A 19,419-nucleotide genomic window follows, 5' to 3' on the forward strand; every position below is an offset into this window, starting at 1 on the left:
GTTCTGATTGTGTAGTAGCCAGTCAGGCTACCTGAAACAATAATAGAGCGAATATTTTTTACTTTTTGCTATAATAAATATCCCCCAAAAATATATAAAAAAAATATTTTTTTCCTCAGTTTAGGCCGATACGTATTCTTCTACCTATTTTTTGTAAAAAAAAAAATCGCAATAAGTGTTTATTGATTGGTTTGCGCAAAAAAAATAGGGGATAGTTTTATGGCAATTTTATTAATATTTTTTTTTTTACTAGTAATGGCTGCGATCATTTTTATCCGTACTGCGACCTTATGGCGGACACTTCGGACACATTTTTGGGACTATTGGCATTTTTATAGCGATCAGTGCTATAAAAATGCCACTGGCAGGGAAGGGGTTAAGTATGTTCCCTGTGTGTGTTCTAACTGAAGGGGGTGGGACTGACTTGGGGAAATGACAGATCGCTGTTCATACATTGTATGAACAGACAACCAGTCATTTCTCCCCCTGACAGGACCGGGAGCTGTGTGTTCACACACACAGCTCCCGGTTCTCGCTCTGTAACGAGCGATCGCGGGTGCCCGGCGGTGATCGCACCCACCGGGCAAGCACGGGGCGAGCAGGGGGCATGCGACCCTATTGGCTGGAATTCGAAATGACGTATAGCTACATGATTTCGCGCAGCCGAGCCGACCTGCCGCCGTATAACTGCGTTGGTTAACAAGTGGTTAACAAGATTATGTTTTTTATTGAAAGATTTCCTGCACTCTGGACATGAAAAAGGACGCTCACCTGTGTGAATTATCTGGTTTCTAATAAGGTTTTATTTACAAATGTAAGATTTCCCGCACTCTGAACATGAATAGGGACACTCACCTGTGTGACTTCTCTGGTGTTTCAAAAGATTTCCTTTCAGAGTGAAATGTTTTTCCACACTCTACACATAAATAAGTATGATCCACTGTGTGACTTATCTGGTGTCTAACAGGACCTTCTATCTGAGTAAAAGATTTCCCGCACTCTGAACATGAATAGGGACACTCGCCTGTGTGACTTCTCTGGTGTTTCAAAAGATTTCCTTTCAGAGTGAAATGTTTTTCCACACTCTACACATAAATAAGTATGATCCACTGTGTGACTTATCTGGTGTCTAACAGGACCTTCTATCTGAGTAAAAGATTTCCCGCACTCTGAACATAATTAAGGGCGCTAATCTGTGTGAATTCTCTGGTGTCTAACAAGGGCTCCTTGAAGAATGAAAGATTTCCCGCACTCTGAACATGAAAAACAATGCTCACCAATGTGACTTTTCTGGTGTTCAAAAAGGGCTTCTTTTTGAGTAAAAGATTTCCCGCACTCTAAACATGGATAAGAAAATTTATCTGTGTGACTTATCTGATGTTCAACAAGGGCCCCTCTTCGAGTGAAAGATTTCCCGCACTCTAAACATGAATAGGGACGCTCACCCGTGTGAATTCTCTGGTGTATAGTAAGTGTTCCTTTATGATTAAAATATTTCCCGCACTCTGAACATATATAAGAATGCTCCCCTGTGTGAGTTTTCAGATGTATATTAAGTGCTTCTTTCCGAATGAAAGATTTCTTGCACTCTGAACATGAATAAGGACGCTCACCCGTGTGAATTTTCTGGTGTCTAGTAAGTGATCCTTTATGAGTAAAAGATTTCCCACACTCTGAACATATATAAGAATGCTCCCCCGTGTGAGTTTTCAGATGTATATTAAGTGCTTTTTTCTGAATGAAAGATTTCCCGCACTCTGAACATGAATAAGGACGCTCACCCGTGTGAATTTTCTGGTGTTCACCAAGGGCCTCTTTGTAAATGAAAGATTTCCCGCACTCTGAACATGAATAGGGACGCTCACCCATGTGAATTCTCTGGTGTTTAACAAGGGCCCCTTTGTAAGTGAAAGATTTCCCGCACTGTAAACATGAATAAGGGCGCTCACCCGTGTGAATTCTCTGGTGTCTAGTAAGTAATCCTTTCTGAGTGAAAGATTTCCCGCACTCTGAACATGAGAATAGATTGTCACCTCTGTGATCTCCTTCATTGGGTGAGGAAGATTCCTCGGGATTAGAAGGATCTGTTGATCTATCTGCAGTGTGAGATCTTGCATGGATATTTACAATCATAGTATGTGATTGATGAGAAGATACCCCCTGATCAGAGGGATCCATTGATGTCTCCGGACAGGAAGGTCTGTGATGTATATTTTGATTTCCTCCTGGAGGATCCTGTGTGATGACAATCTCTTCTGACTTACAATCAGCAGATAATAGAAGATGTCTCTCCGAGGAATTCCTCACATCACATCCAGCTGATGGAAAGAAATGGGAAAAAAAAGAAAGAAATAGTAAAAAATTTCAGTAGATCACAAATAACTGGAGTTTTATCTCCATATGAGTGGAGTAAGTAGAAAATTCCGATCTCAAATCTGGGCTCCGGTTCTCCCTCCAAAATCAATCAGAAAAGTCTTCATACCGGAGTCTGTATACAATTTGTAAATTCTTTAACCACTTTTCACACCCCATATAACAGAATGATGTGTACAAAGTGGTTAAGTGATCCTGACTGGACATCATATTGTGCGCCCGCTGGAGATCGTTGGTGTGGTATGTCAGTCTGACCCACCGCATCACCGATCTCTGTAAAGAGCCTCTGATGTAGGCTCTTTACCATGTGATTAGCTGTGTCCAATCACATTGTAAACAGGAAGAGACATTTATCGGCTTTTCCTCAACTTGCACTGACAGACCTACCCCTACCCACAGAAACTCCATCAACGGTCACCACAGTTCCCTCTCATGAATTGGCTGCTTCTCTTCGAGCTTCACTTTATACCCTCAAGGGTTAACGGAATTGTACATTTCATTCCCCAGTTTCAGTGTCTGTTACTTACTTGTGTCGAAAGGTGGAGAAATTTCATCCTGTTCCCGCTTCATAATCATCTCAATCTCCTCCATGGACGGCTGATCACCCCCCACATACGTCTCTTCTTCTTCCTCTTTAACCTCAGCTTTTATATTAATCCGTTCTTCACCCTGAACCCCAAAATAATAGAAAATATTTATTAAAGCTGAACTCCGGGCAGATATAAAACGACACAAATGAATGCAGTGCATTTATTATTAAATGAGTTTTATTTTCATAAATGTAAGCAGTATACGTTTAAGAATGAATAAGTAGTGTCCTTCACGCTACTGCGAGTATTAAAGTGGGGGTTCCGCGGGAATTTTTTTTTTTTTAACCAGTGCATCTACAGCTTTTAACCTTGTTAAGAATGTACTCACATTTCTGAATTCTCTAGGGATCCGGATTCACATTCGGCCGTAAATAATTATTTATAAAAATCCGTGCTGTAAAGATCCATCTTGCTTGTGGGCATTGTGAAGCCCACAAGCAAATACTTCCGGGATTTGTGAATGCTGCTCTATCCCGCGCATGGGCAGTGCAGTGTGTAACTGAAGATTTTACCTATTTGCCAACAATTAAAATGGCGGAATTAGATCTGCCCTCATCACGTGACCTGCTTCATGAGTCACGTGATGAGTAAAATCCTGCGATATTTCGAGAATCAACGTTATGAATCATCTCCTGGGAAGCGTGACACTGTGCTCCCAGGAGACATTGCGATCTAGTGAAGTGACACGCCCAGTCCCGCAGGAGGGATACCTGGAAGTGCCTACTATTTTCGCCTGCTTAAAGGTATTGCAATGATTTAAAAAATTATGGATAAGTACATGTACTTATTGTGCTGATCTGAATAAGCTGCATTTTATATTGAGGGTGAACCTCCGCTTTAAATGTCACAAAGATAAATAAAACAATAGTGAAATTACAGCAAAAACTAGTGGTGATTACAATGCACACAAACTGGAATTGATAAATAATGGATTCTCGCGCAAAATCTAAAACACACTCTATTAGCTAGATTCAGAAAGAGTTAAGCCGGCGTATCAGTAGATACGCCGTCGTAACTCTAAAGCTAAGCCGTCGTACATTTAAGTGTATTCTCAAATTGAGATACACTTAAATGTAGCTAAGATACGACAGCCTGCGCCGTCGTATCTTAGCTGTCTAGTTCCGCCGGCCGCTAGGGGCGTGAACGCTGATTTACGCCTAGAATGCGTAAATCAGCGAGATACGCCTATTCACGAACTTACGCTTGCCCGTCGCAGTAAAGATACGCCGTTTACGTAAGGCGTTTTCAGGCGTAAAGTTAGTCCAACAAAAAGCTGGCCTAGCCAATGTTAAGTATGGACGTCGTTCCCACGTAGAATTTTGAAAAATTTACGTTGTTTGCGTAAGTCATCCGTGAATGGGGCTGGACGTAATTTACGTTCACGTCGAAACCAATAAGTCCTTGCGGCGTACTTTGGAGCAATGCACACTGGGATATGTACACGGACGGCGCATGAGCCGTTCGTTAAAAACGTCAATCACGTCGGGTTACGAACCATTAACATAAAACACACCCCCCTGTTCCTCATTTGAATTAGGCGCGCTTAGGCCGGCACATTTACGTTACGCCGCCGTAACTTAGGATGCAAGTGCTTTGTTAATACAGCACTTGCCTCTCTAACTTACGGCGGCGTAGCGTAAATACGATACGCTACGCCGGCTGAAACATACGCCGCCCTACGTGAATCCAGCTATATATGTCAGAAGTGAAAAGTTGATTAAATATATAATCAGATAATATTAATAGTGACAATGTGTTGGTACATATACAAAGTCCATATAATATAGATAGCGTGCACTGTCAAACTGACAGTGCACAAATAAAGTCAATACGTGATAGGCAGATAAACTGCGGTATATATATATATATTCGTGCAAGTGGGTGTAAAAACAAAAGTGCACAGATCTCAATGAAAGTGAATAACTGGATCCTCAGAGTATTCAGTCTCACAAAACTTTCACCTCATGGAAGGTATAATGGGCATCAAGGACAATAGCAGAGCTCTCCAAAACTGGTTCCAAACCTCCACCAATAACTCACAGGCTTACTCCAGACCCATAGATGTACTGCAGCCTCATAAAATCTCCTCAAATAGTACCTAATCGGACTCACACTGGGGGAGAAGAGAAAACAAGAGAAAACAAGCCTCCAATGGTGTAGTAGGTAATGTGAAGGGAACCGTTTATTAAATAGGTGTGCTCTTAAATTTAAAACAGTGGCGTTCTCAACGCCTCCTCACGTCACTCCCAATGTACGTTTGTCCACGGCCAATCCCTACGCGTTACGACACTGTCTTCATCTGGGGAACCTGATTGGACGTGTTATTATATTTGTATCTAAAACGGAAGTCTGCGTTCCGCCATTTTCTTGGAGTCCAAGATAACGATGTAAGCGCGGCCATTTTATTGGTTATCTGCCATGTTATGTACGGTGGCCATTATTCTGAAGCCCATCATGTGTCAGTGACTATAGACACTATCCATACACTACATGGCAGCCATTTTCTTGTGGAACCTATTACGTCAGTGCTCTATGAGGACTAGAACACCGCAGCTGATTGCCACATTATTCTCCTCTCAGGGACTAAAATAGAAATAAAAGGGTAAGGCCTCAATAATATCATGTATGAGCCAGATTCGACACATACATATATACATTCTATATATATATATATATATATATATATATATAGATAGATAGATAGATAGCCAGTATGGTGGCCTGAGTTTATGGGAGGAGCCCGGAGGGTATTTAAGCAGCCCACTCACACATGCTCTTTGTCGGTTCAGTGTGCGGTACTACACGGCACTGGGCAGACTCTTCCCTGTTCACCTCATATCCGTGAGTCTGCCCATTCAATCGCATTCGACACCCTCCCCTTTTTCAGGGCACTTCTCAGCATATCCTTCTTCAATTAACTACCCATTACTTACCTTGGGTATGCCCCCTTTTCTTGGCATACTGACCAGACCACCAAGGCACACTTCACGTCTATTTATGTTGTAAGTCTTGTCGCGTGTTTATGTGATCCACATCACTCTCAGTCAGAGGGTAACGACTATGGGGCAGATCCACGTAGCGCTGCGCATTCCTCCGTCCGGCGTAGCGTATCTCCGATACGCCGCCGTAACTTACAGTTTTTTTTTTGTATCCTGAAAGAATTTCCGCCGTAAGTTACGGCGGCGTAGCGTAACTTAGGCGGCGTAAGGGCGCGCAATTCAAATGTATGTGATGGGGGCGTGTTTTATGTAAATATCTTTTACCCGACGTAAATGACTTTTTTTTTCAACTGCGCATGCGCCGTCCGTGGGGTATCCCAGTGCGCATGCTCGAAATTAAACCGGAACAAGCCAATGCTTACGACGGTGACGTCATTCTACGCAAAGCCCTATTCACGAACGACTTACGCAAACGACGTAACATTTTCAAAATTCGACGAGGGAACGACGGCCATACTTAACATAGGATACGCCTCATATAGCAGGGGTAACTATACGCCGAAAAAAGCCTTACGGAAACGACGGAAAAAAATGCGCCGGCCGGACGTACGTTCGTGGATCGCCGTATCTAGCTAATTTGCATACTTGACGCGGAATTCGACGGAAACGCCACCTAGCGGCCAGCATAAATATGCACCTTAGATCCGACGGCGTACTAAGACGTACGCCTGTCGGATCGATCCCCCATTCAGTCGTATCTTGTTTTGTGTATACAAAACAAAGATACGACGGGGTAACTTTGAAATTACGCGGCGTATCCATAGATACGACGCCGGCGTAATTCGTTTGTGGATCTGGCCCCAGATTATATATATATATATATATATATATATATATATATATATATATATATATATATATATATATATATATATATATATATATACTGTATATACACACACACACACATATACACACACACACACACACACACACGATATGTATATATACACAAGGAATAATGTTGTATGGACAAAATTTTAAAAAATGGGGACCACATGTATTCTTTAAAGTATATGGACATATACAAAGAATACATCTGTCTCGAAATATGTATATATCTATATAGATAAAACCACAAATGTATGGGATAAAATCAACTCGATTATAGATATAAATACGTGGATCTGAATCTCAGCTAAAAATAAATGTAAAATATATAAAAAAGTAAGAGTGTGGCGATCGCAAACCTGGATAGACGTGTGGACATAACAGAGTGGCATATCATCAGAAATTGGTATATAATACTCAATTACTAAATACTATTACTATAAAATCAATAAATTGTAATGAAATAAAATATAGTAAAACTGATTAAATAGATATGCAGAAAAAGGACAAAAAATTACTTAAAAAACAATTCAGATCAAACTCAACGTTCATACCCCCTGGAACAAGTGTTCTCATAGTGTGTATCCATTTGGACTCTATTTGACTAATAGTCCTGACCTTATGGCTACCTCTCCATGATTTATTGTATTTTTCTATCCCCCAAAATTGTAATTGAGTGGGATCCCTGTCGTGTACAAGATCAAAATGTCTTGACACATTATGTTTCGGAAAGCCTTTAACCACTTCCATACAGGGCACTTATACATCTTCCTGCCCAGTCCAATTTTCAGCGCTGTTGCACTTTGAATGACAATTGCACGGTCATGCTACACTGTACCCAAACTAAATTTGTATAATTTTGCTTTCTTTTGGTGGTATTTGATCACCTCTGGGATTTTTATTTTCTGCTAATAAAATTTAAAAAGACCGAAAATTTTGAAAAACAAATGCTTTTTTTTTTTTGTTTCCGTTACAAAACTTTGTAAATAAGTACGTTTTCTCCTTCACTGATGGGGCTGCACTGATGGGCACTAATAAGGCAGCACTGATGGGCACCGATGAGGTGGCACTGATGAGGTGGAATTGATGGGCACTAATATGCAACACTGATGGGGCACTGATAGGTGGCACGGATGTACTGTATTATATTGTACTTATGGATGCCAGTGCCAAACAATGCCTGCCAATCAGTAATGCCCATTGTGGGCACTGATTGGCATCCATTGTGGGCACTGATTGGCATCCCTGGTGGTCTAGGGTGGCATACCTGGTGGTGGGCATCCCTGGTGGTCTAGGGTGGCATACCTGGTGGTGGGCATCCCTGGTGGTCTGGTGGCATTCCTGGTGGTCTAGTGTGGGTATCCTCGGGGGGGCTGTGCTGATAATCGATCAGCACAAACTCCCCCTGTCAGAGGAGCAGCCGATCGGCTCTCTACTCGCGTTTGACAGACGTGCGTGAGGAAAAGCCAATAACCGGCTCTTCTTGTTTACATCGTGATCAGCCGCGATTGGACACGGCTGATCACGTAATAAAGAGTCTCCGTCAGAGACTCTTTACCTAGATCGGTGTTGCGGAGTGTCAGACTTACACCCTGCAACAATGATCACGCGATGCGCGCCCCTGGGGGTGCTCAGCGTCTCAATATCCTGAGGACGTCATAATGTCCAGTCAGGTTATTGAAACCACTTTGCCGCCATCTTTTTGTAATAGGGCGGGCGGCAACTGGTTAATAATATTCTGGACGTGTATCCTAACCTTAAGAGCCCTTTTGGTCCTTCCTACATACTGTGGGTTGCAGCTACACTGAAGTGCGTATATAACTCCCTCCTTACGACAACAAATAAATTCTCTAATGTTGTGGGATTCCCCTGTATTTGTAGCTACAAATTCCGTTCTTTTTTTCTGGAATCTGTGTGACTTGCGGCAGTTTTTGCACGGAAAGAAACCTTTCCCTGTAAAGAAAGAATAGCTTGCTTTGGGGGGTGGCTCAACTACTGATTTTACAATTAAATCTTTCAATGTCGGTGCTCTCTTGTATGTAATCCGTGGTTTATCTGGAAGAATTTTCCATAAATCCTTATCATTCCTTAAGATGTGCACTATATATATTTTTTTTCTCTACCGCAGTTTATCTGCCTACCACATATTGACTTTATTTGTGGACTGTCACTTTGTGCCCTGGCACGCTATTTATATTATATGGACTTTGTTTATGTACCAACACATTGTCACTATTAATATTATCTGATTATTTATTTAATCAATTTTTCACTTCTGACATATAGGGCCAGATTCACAAAGAGATACGACGGTGTATCTACAGATACACCATCGTATCTCTGACGTAAACTGGTCCTATCTATGCGCCTGATTCATAGAATCAGATACGCATAGATAGGGCTAGATCCGACAGTGTTACAATGTGTTACACTGTCGGATCTTTTTTCCAATTTAAAAATGGAGCCGGGGGCGTTCCCGCTGATTTACGATAATTAATATGTAAATCAGCGAGATACGCAAATTCACGAACGTACGCGGACCCGTCGCAGTGTTCTTACGTCGTTTCCGTAGCGGTTTTCCGTCGTATACTTACCCTTTCTTTTATCAGGCGCAGCCAATGTTAAGTATAGCCGACGTTCCCGCGTCGAATTTGAATTTTCCTACGTCGTTTGCGTACGCCGATTCACAAACACGCGCGTCGCAAGTCCCGCTCACGTCGCAACCACTGACGTCCTAGTGACGTCAGTGGGAGCAATGCACGCCGGGAACACGCCTGATTTAAATATGACACTCCCCTAGCCGCAGAATTTGAATTCCGCTGGGGGATTTAGGATACGCCGTCGCAAGTTTGGAGGTAAGTGGTTTGTGAATTAGCCACTTGCCTCCTAAACTTGCGGGAGCGGATCTTAATTCACGTAGATCGAGCGGATCTATAGATCCGCTGAGCTGCGTGAATCTGGCCCATAGAGTGTGTTTTAGATTTTGCGCGAGAATCCATACGTTTAAGAATGTGACCTGGTATCAGGCTCTTGCAGTACCTGTGCATTAGCACTAGGGGAAAGACAAGACCGGTAGGTATTATTAACCTGAAGCAGAGATAAACCAGGTCTACTGCCCATTTCCTCAAAACCATGGAAGCGAGGGACCCGCCCCCTAGGGGAAGATGATCACCTCAGCCTGGACTTACAGGAACAAAATAGCAGCATCATGTCAATTAGCACCCCCCCCCCCCAATTGAAGGGACACAAGGAGGAAGAGGACCCATGATGACATATGACTAGACCTTAATGCCGCGTACACACGATCGGTTTGTCTGATGAGAACGGTCTGATGGACCGTTTTCATCAGACCAAACCGATCATGTGTGGGCCCCATCGGTTATTTATCCATCGGTTAAAAAAAAAATGGAACTTGTTTTAAAATGATCTGATGGATACCGAACCGATAGAAAAAAACGATCGTCTGTAGGCACGTCCATCAGTTAAAAAACAATGCATGCTCAGACTAAATTAGGGGACGGGAGCGCTCGTTCTGGTAAAACTAGCGTTCGTTATGGAGCTAGCACATTCATCACGCTGTAACAGACAGAAAAGCGCGAATCGTCTTTTACTAACACAAAATCAGCTAAAGCAGCCCCAAGGGTGGCGCCATTGGATTTGAACTTCCCCTCTATAGTGCCGTCGTACGTGGTTTACTTGACCGCGTTCTGACACGATTGTTTTTTTAACCGATGGTGTGTAGGCACGACTGACCATCAGTCAGCTTCATCGGATAACTGATGGAAAAATCCATCAGACCGTTTTCATCGGATTGACCGATCATGTGTACAGGGCATTAGATCTGCAGAAGAAAGGGAGGAGGGGTGAAAAATGTGAGGTGCTCAAAGAAGGAGCTGCAAATGAAGATTGGTGTGCAAGCAGCAAAGGCTGCAATTCGGATATAGTAGTAGAAGTATGAAAACAAGAGACTACATAGAAGAATGCCATCTCACTAATTCTGAAATATTTCTGTGCTCCACACTCCGAGTCCACCTACCTGATGATGGTGAGGGATGGTGTGATCTTCCTGTGGGGAATACAGAGGACAACCCTCCTCCATAAACTGCTGAGCTCCACTCATCAATGTCCCTTCTTCCCCTTTAATCTCAACTTTGATGTCTTTCATTTCTTCACCCTGAACCCCAAAGATGACAGAACACATTTGTAAAATGGAACGAGAGATTACATAGAAGAAAGTTCTCGTAGCTTAGAAATTTTTTTGAGTTCTCAATCCCATTTACCTGATGATGGTAAGGGATGGTGTGACCTTGAAGTGGTGAATCCCGGGAATACAGAGGACGGGGACATCTCTCTGGTGGGTTCCCATTACTGGATCCATCTGTAGGAAACACACACACTGACTGAATACATTGTTTCTATGTGTTTATCAGATGATGGGGGTTCTAGGTGGACCCTCCGTACTGCTCTCTCCTTTACAATAAAGTCTCCTCTTACCCAGTGATGTGAGGGGCGTCTCATTCTCCATTATGATGTCCTTGTAGAGATTTACCTGATGTGAAGGTCTACATATCCCCAATCATCAATCTATAATCTTCAGCAGTTTATTTATTTAGTGTTCATTACTCACCCGTGCTCATATCTATAAAAGGTTCTTCCTCTTTAGTTGTCTCTATCATCCCAACTTCCTCCTTAGACTCCTGATAACCCATCACAGTCGTCTCCTCTTCTTCCTCTTTAACCTCATTTTTTACATACATCTGTTCTTTATACTGAGCCATTAAATAGAAAAAAAAAAAAAAAAGAAAATGTGATGACAAATAGGCTGAAAGAAGAGTATAATCTCATACAGTCTAGAGTCACTTTCTGTGTTCTTCCCATCTACCTGATGATGGTGAGGGATGGTGTGACCTCCCTGTGTGGAATCCCGGGAATACAGAGGACCTCCCTCCTCCAAAGACGGCTGAGCTCCACTTATCAATGTCTCTTCTTCTTCCGCTTTAATCTCAGGTTTGAGGTTTTTTAGTTCTTCACCCTAAACCCCAAAAATGATAGAATATATTTGAAAAAAGGAACAAGAGATTACACATTGGAATGTCTTCTCATAGCTTAGAATTCATTTTCAGTTCTTGTGGCTCATTCCCACCTACCCGATGATGGTGAGGGATGGTGTGATCTTCCTGTGTGGAATCCCGGGAATACAGAGAAAAGGGACAGATGATGGGGGATCTAGGTGGACCCTCTGTACTGTTGTCTTCTTTATAATAAAGTCTCCTCTTACCCGGTGATGTGAGGGGCGGCTGATTCTCCATCATGACGTCCTTGTAGAGATCCTTGTGTCCTTCTAAATACTCCCACTCCTCCATGGAGAAATAGACAGTGACATCCTGACACCTTATAGGAACCTGACACACACAATGATACAGTCACCATCCAGACACATCCCTTGTCTGTTACTGGATAATGTCCCAGAATTCCCGGCACCGCTCACCTCTCCTGTCAGCAGGTCAATGATCTTCTTGGTGACTTCTACACTCTTCTTGTCATTATTTCTCCTGTATTTCAGGAAGTGAGGTGAAGGCACTCTGAAAGTTAAATGGTCACCAGATGAATAGTCTGCTTTGAAAAAGCAACAATATTGTCATGTGACCTTCCAGAATCCTCCTCACCTCTCAGGCTTTAGCTGGATTTCTACTTTAAACCTTACCCTGGAGATCATCCACCTAACTAGTCTTTAGAGACCACCTAACAATGACTCTGAAAGCCGGGAGCCATAGGCTCCCATGGTGCAGTCATTGTTGTTGGTCCCTCCTCTCCTCTCCTCTGCAGCTTTCACTGGATGACACATGGAAGCTGGATCACATGACCAGACCAGAGAGGGTTAAAAATAGGTTAGTATATCCAGTACTTTTTTATTGCACAGGTTAGTTAATTTAGGTGTTACGAGGGGTGGACAGCATTTTTATGATTAGTAAGGTTTCAGATGGAATTCTAGATGGAATTCTACTATCTTATTACCTCCTCTGCTGCCAGTTCCAGCAATGTCTCCGCTCTACTTCCTCACGACTCACCTCTGACCCGGAACTACCTTTTTAAGGCCCATACATCACTTCCTGTCCATATGTTACCTCACTTCCTGTGTGTAGATAACTTGTCCTCCCCATTTCTGGTGTTCCGTCAGATATGGGTAACAGAAGTGACGATACGTCGTCGCCATCTTGCTACACCCCGCATTCCTCCATAGTAATGATACACTGAGAAGGGGGCAAGCGCACATCTTGTTACACCCACCACAGTTTTGCATTTCACATTTATTTTTAACAGGAAATGGAGCAAATATGCTTAATTACACTATTAGAAATTCTTACGGACTGTTTAGATTTTAAATTTTAAAAGCAGCAGGTTCCTCACAGGTTTGCTAATGTGAAAGATCGCCTCTGATTTTAAAATTCAACATGTAAACAGTCCGTAGGATTTCCAAATACTGTATTTAAGCATATAAATTATGTTTTGTGTTAAAAATACCTGTGTAATGCAAAACTCCGGTGGGTGTAACAAGATGTCTGCTTGCCTTTTCTCTGTGTATCATTACTGTGGAGGAGTGCGGGGTGTAGCAAGATGGCGGCGACGGAACATCACTTCCTTTACCAAGTCTGACAGGTCGCCTAATCTGACAGAACACTGGCATCATTTCCTGTGTCTGTACAATCACGCTCTTGAAAAGCGTTTGAAAACCGCGAAAGTCGTGCTTTTGTTCCACTCGATATAATTGGGAAAGACCACCTTGAGAGTAATGTCATTAAAGGGGGAGTCCTGTATATTTTCAGTATGTGAACATTATAACATAACACTGCAATGGTTAAAAAATAGGAGCCACTAGACCTGTAACAAAATTGCAGGTAAACTAGCAAAATAAAAATGAGGTATGTTAATTGCTTACCTGCCGTGTTTTTCCTCTCCATAAAATATTTTTTCCCTCCCTTGGATTGTGCATTTATGTGTCTGGAAGGCCCCGTACACACCAGAGGATATCCGCTGGAAACGGTCCGCCGGACCATTCCCAGCGGATAAATCCTCTGGCGGATTTCGATCTGATGGCTGTACTCACCATCAGATCGAAATCCGCGCGGAATCCATCCGCGGTGACGTGTCGAGCCGTCGCCGCGACGATGACGCGGCGACGTGCGCGACGCTGGAAGGTAATTACTTCCACGCATGCGTCGAATCGTAACGACGCATGCGAGGGAGGAGAGCGGACGGATTGATCCGGTGAGTCTGTACAGACGACCGGATCAATCCACTGGACTGAAATCCAGCGGATAGATTTCTTAGCATGCTAAGAAATTTTTATCCGCTGGAAATCCGTCGGCTGGAGAAATCTCCGCCGAAAAATGTCCGCTCGGGCCTACACACGACCGGATTTGTCTGCTGGAACTGATCCGCGGATCAATCCCAGCGGATAGATCCGGTCGTGTGTACGAGGCCTCAGACTCCCATTTGTTCCTCTGTAATTATCCTCTTCCAGGTCTGGGGTGTGCTGCCGACGACCCACTCTCGCTGTGATTTGGCACAGCGGGAGCTAATCAGCGGACCCGATGACACCCGGTACTCGTTGCCCAGTGAGGCAAAGCGGCAGTGTGCCTATGTAAATGTAAAAGGAGCTGCTGGATATTTTCGGGCGGCATGTTACCTCTATTTCCTCACCGTCCAGGGTAATGGATGAGAGTTGAATAAGTTCAATGTCCACACTTTACACATCTTTTTCTAAGATTTATTTGTAGAACTTGGTAAGGAAAGAAGAAGTGATTGAAAAAGTGGAAGGGTAACAAGTAGACAGGTTCAGGTGCAGTATTTCAATCCAGCTTCCAGCAACACAGTTCTCGTCGCCACTCCAGCCAGAGTGGGTATTGCGCACCCGGATAGGTTTCTCTCACTAGCCTAGCAGCCGGATTGGCGCACGGAATATTGTACAGTCTCTGCCACAGACCTTCCCATAGATGAAGACACTTTCGGTCCAAAATCTTCATAGCACAGGATTCAGCACCCGGATCTCTCCAGATTAACGTCTTGCAGAATTTAGAACTGACAGGCGATCACCATCAAGCCTTTCAGTAACGGTGCATTCTTTGATGAAGTTCAAGGCCTCTCCTGAGATACCAGCCTCGTGCTAGGTCCTCTCCAAGATAAGTCCATCATCAAGCGGCTTCCTCCCTCCAGGACGGACAGCATAGGATCACCCTTGAAAGCTTAGACCCAATCTGACTACTGGGCCTACTTAGACAGATCACAACACTGGACCAACGTGATCCGGAGCCAGGATTACAGGAACATGCACCCCCGGCCAGGAGGGCCACACACGGGGTGGTGGGACGACAGGCTAGCGACTGACGACCCCGGTCCAATGACGTCTGTCCCTTAAGTACCCCTCCCCAGCATGCACAGCGGGACAATCAACCCCACTGATTGTCTGCCGAAGGGAGACACCCAAATCACCTTGACCTAGCTGCTGCCACCCTTGGCCTGGGGTGGTAAGGACACCCCAGGCGAACAATAGTGGTCACTCACAGCCAGCCATTGCTGGAACAGAGGCCCAATTTGCTCAAAATCATACATGTCTGAGTCAACTAACTCTCAGACTTCCCCCTAAATTTAAAGCAGTGCCAGCCCAACAGGAGCAGGCCGCCACATAAACAATGCAGATCACCATTCTGCTAGTAGGGAAGATAGAGATCCTGTGTTTCTGCTAAGCAGGAACACTGATACCTGTCTTCTCACAGTGCAACCATCCCCCACACAGTTAGAAATCATCATCTAGTAACACGTGTAACCCTTTGATCGCCCCTGATGTTAACCCCTTCCCTGTCAATGTCATTAGTACAGTGAAAGTGCATATTTTGTAGCACTATATTGGTGTGACTGGTCCCTAAAAATGTGTCACTTAGTGTCCAATTTGTCTGCCACAATGTCACAGTCCCCTATAAGTCGCTGATCGCCTCCATTTCTATTTTTTTTTTTTTTACGTAAAATGTTTCCATGGTTTGTAGACACTATACCTTTTGTGCAAACCAATCAATAAACGCTTAATGGGATTTTTTTTTACCAAAAACATGTAGAAGAATACATATTGACATAAATTTATGAAAATATTAGAATTTTTATTAGATATGTTTTATTGCAGAAAATTTCCTGTTTTTTACTGGCTGCCCTATTAAAATACTGACGGTCGACAAAACTGTTCACAGATTGCCACTGGAGTCCTCTTCCACTCCTCCATGAAGACATCACGGAGCTGGTAGATGTTGGAGACCTTGTGCTTTTCCACCTATCATTTGAGGATGCCCCACAGATGCTCAATAGGGTTTAGGTCTGGAGACATGCTTGGCCAGTCCATCAGCTTTACCCTCAGCCTCTTTAGCAAGACATTGGTAGTCTTGGAGGTGTGTCTGGGGTCGTTATCATGTTGGAATACTGCCCTGCGGCCCAGTCTCCGAAGGGAGGGGATCATGCTCTGCTTCAGTATGTCACAGTACATGTTGGCATTCATGGTTCCCTCAATGATCTGTAACTCCCCAGTGCTGGCAGCACTCATGCAGGCCCAGACCATGACACTCCCACCACCATGCTTCACTGTAGGCAAGATACACTTTTCTTTGTACTCCTCACCTGGTTGATGCGACACACGCTTGTCACCATCTGAATCAAATAAGTTTATCTTGGTCTCATCAGAACATGGTTCCAGTAATCCATGTCCTTAGTCTGCTTGTCTTCAGCAAACTGTTTGCGTTTTTTTTTTTTGTGCACCATCTTTAGAAGAGGCTTCCTTCTGGGACGACAGTCATGCAGACCAATTTGATGCAGTGTGCGGCTTATGGTCTGAGCAATGACAGGCTGACCCCTTCAACCTCTGCAACAATGCTGGTAGCACTAATACATCTACTTCCCAAAGACAACCTATGGATATGACGCTGAGCACATGCACTCAACTTCTTTGATCAACCATGGCGAGGCCCGTTCTGACTGGAACCCGTCCTGTGCTGCAGCTCAGTTTCAGAGTCTTGGAAATCTTCTTATAACCTAGGCCATCTTTATGTAGAACAACAATTCTTTTTTTCAGATCCTCAAAGAGTTCTTTGCCATGAAGTGCCATGTCGAACTTCCAGTGACCAGTATTGAGAGAGTGAGAGCGATAACACCAAATTTAACACACCTGCTCCCCATTCACACATGAGACCTTGTAACACTAATGAGTCACTTGACACCGGGGAGAAAAAATGGCTAATTGGACCCAATTTGGCCATTTTCATTTAGGGTTGTACTCACTTTTGTTGCCAGCGATTCAGACATTAATGGCTGTGTGTTGAGTTATTTTGAGGAGACAGCTAATATACACTGTTATACAAGCTGTACACTCACTACTTTATATTGTAGCAACAGTTGTGAGATACTGTATAAACCAGACATTCTTGTCAGTTCTGTTTGTGTAGAGACAAATGTGACCAGCACAGTGTTCTCTATACAGCACTGTGGTATAGGTCAGATGTATATAAATGTATAATAATAATAGTGTGTGACTGTGGTGAGGTCTGAGATGAATCTCTGTGGAGAGCTAAATCTGTCCGGTGACTGTTATCCCAACTTGCGTTTCTGTGGAGGGAATGCAGCCAGTGACAGTGTAGAGCTGTTAGGATAGTCTGTGTTGAGAGTAGAATCCGCCTGGTGACTGTAATCCTGCCCTGTGATTGGTTGATGTGGAGGGAGTGCAGCCAATGGAAGTGGAGGAGGTGTGAAGCGGGAACTCTGAGGTGATGGCTGTGAGGTGTCCGGCTTTCCTATGACTGAATTCTCCATTTTGTGTTTCATTGGTGACAGACGTGACGGTGGAATGGGTTCTGTTTTCTGTCGCAGGAAATGTGATAAAGGTAAAAAACGGGGTTACTTACCGGTAACATCCCTTTTCCAGGAGTCTTTCAGGACAGGTACTGTAGAGAGACACAGGCTCCTCCCGTCACAGGAAACACCGCCTTCCAATTAGGAATTTAAGCCTCATCCTCCCTCAGCTCCTCAGTTTTTTCCAGAGTACCTCCGGCCAGCTGGGGAGACACAAGAACACGTCATAAAAGTATAAAATTACATCTTACCTGACGGCCTCGTCTGATGAGTTTCCATAATATCCCCTACAATAAAGAGGGTGGGTACCAGTGCTGTCCTGAAAGACTCCTGGAAAAGGGATGTTACCGGTAAGTAACCCCGTTTTTCCCTGTTCGTCTTTCAGGACAGGTACTGTAGAGAGGATAAGCGAGCACCTTACCCTAGGGTGGGACAACTGCTTGCAGTACTTTGCGTCCAAAAGCCTGGTCTTTGGTTGAAAGTAGGTCCAGTCTGTAATGTTTTACAAACGTTGAAAAACTAGACCATGTTGCAGCCTTGCAGATCTGCTCCGGGGAAGCACCAGCACACTCTGCTTGGGAAGTTGCTACTGCCCTGGTGGAATGAGCCTTGATACCCTGTGGAGGCTCTACTCCCCCAGAAGAATAGGCTAGAACGATGGCTGCCCTTAACCATCTGGCTATCGTGCGTCTAGAAGCCCTAGACCCTTTTTTGGACCCAGAAAACAAAACAAATAGTGAATCAGCTTTCCTGAACTGACTTGTGTAATCCAAGTATTGTAGGACACACCTCCTAATGTCTAGGTTGTGAAATTTGTGTTCCTGTTCCCTCACAGGATTTGAACAAAAAGAAGGCAATGTTATTTCTTGACTTCTGTGAAATTTAGAAGCTACCTTTGGTAGAAAAGCCGGATCTGTCTTAAAAATGATGCGATCCGGAAAAACTTGAAAAAAGGGGGCCCTAATAGATAGGGCCTCGAGTTCGCTCACTCTCCTAGCAGTAGTGATCGCTACTAAAAATACTGTTTTGAGAGTGATCACTTTTAAACTACATTTGTCTAAAGGCTCAAATAGTTCTACTGTAAAGGCCTGAAGAACCAATGAGAGATCCCACACTGGGAAATTGGAGGTTTTTACAGGTCTCCGTCTACTCAAAGCCTTAAAAAAAATCTAGAGACCCAAGGGTCAAATGCTAGTTGTTTTTCAAGAAATACACTTAGTGCTGACACTTGACCCTTCAGCGTGCTAGTTGCTAGCCCTTTATCAGCTCCAGCTTGTAGAAATTCTAAAACAGCCACAGAGCTGTTGACACTGAAGGAGCTTTCTGCACACCAGATGTTAAACCGTTTCCACACTTTTTGGTAAATGGCTTGTGTCTCCTTTCTACAGCTTAGGAGTGTTTCAACCAGGCGTTCTGAAAACCCTTTGCCCCTCAGCAGCTCTTCCTCAGAAGCCAAGCTGCCAGATTCCACCTCTCTACCTGCGGGCAGCAGATTGGACCCTGTAAAAGGAGATCCTCCCGGATTGGTAGAATCCAAGGAGGTTCTATCGATAGACTTTAGGATAGAGAACCATGGTCTCCTGGGCCAATGAGGTGTGATGAGAATCAGTGTTGTGTTCTCCCCCTGCAGTTTCCTCAGGACTGCTGGTATTAGAACCGGAGGGGGGAAAGCATAACACCTGGAGAACTGCCAGGTTTGGGCCAGAGCGTCCACCGCCAGAGCTCCATCCCACCTGTTTAGG

General features: G+C 43.9%; 1 protein-coding gene across 2 annotated transcripts; it reads right to left on the reverse strand.

Annotated features, from left to right (window-relative positions):
- Positions 1 to 780: 780 nt before the first annotated feature.
- LOC120909515 (zinc finger and SCAN domain-containing protein 12-like) lies at positions 781 to 12,128 on the reverse strand. Of its 2 annotated transcripts, XM_040321291.1 has the most exons (6): positions 11,941 to 12,128; positions 11,676 to 11,825; positions 10,830 to 10,967; positions 2,901 to 3,042; positions 1,983 to 2,318; positions 781 to 1,646 (listed from the first exon to the last, which is right to left on the reverse strand). In XM_040321291.1, the coding sequence occupies exons 1-6, from the start codon at positions 12,103 to 12,105 to the stop codon at positions 1,189 to 1,191; spliced, it is 1,389 nt and encodes a 462-aa protein (XP_040177225.1). In that variant the 5' UTR covers positions 12,106 to 12,128; the 3' UTR covers positions 781 to 1,188. The 2 variants fall into 2 exon arrangements, with proteins under 2 accessions (XP_040177225.1, XP_040177226.1); XM_040321292.1 differs by lacking the exon at positions 10,830 to 10,967.
- Positions 12,129 to 19,419: the final 7,291 nt, after the last annotated feature.

The sequence above is a fragment of the Rana temporaria genome, chromosome 8 (genome assembly GCF_905171775.1).
Source record: "Rana temporaria chromosome 8, aRanTem1.1, whole genome shotgun sequence".
NCBI classification, from domain to species: domain Eukaryota; kingdom Metazoa; phylum Chordata; class Amphibia; order Anura; family Ranidae; genus Rana; species Rana temporaria.

Excerpts from the sequence above, each read along its gene's own strand:
- LOC120909515 (XM_040321291.1), bottom strand. The coding sequence starts at position 12,105 with ATGATGGAGAATCAGCCGCCCCTCACATCACCGGGTAAGAGGAGACTT. Across the intron at positions 11,826-11,940 it reads CCATCCCTCACCATCATCGG|GGTGAAGAACTAAAAAACCT; the intron begins GTAGGTGGGAAT and ends TTTGGGGTTTAG. Across the intron at positions 10,968-11,675 it reads CCATCCCTCACCATCATCAG|GGTGAAGAAATGAAAGACAT; the intron begins GTAGATGGGAAG and ends TTTGGGGTTCAG.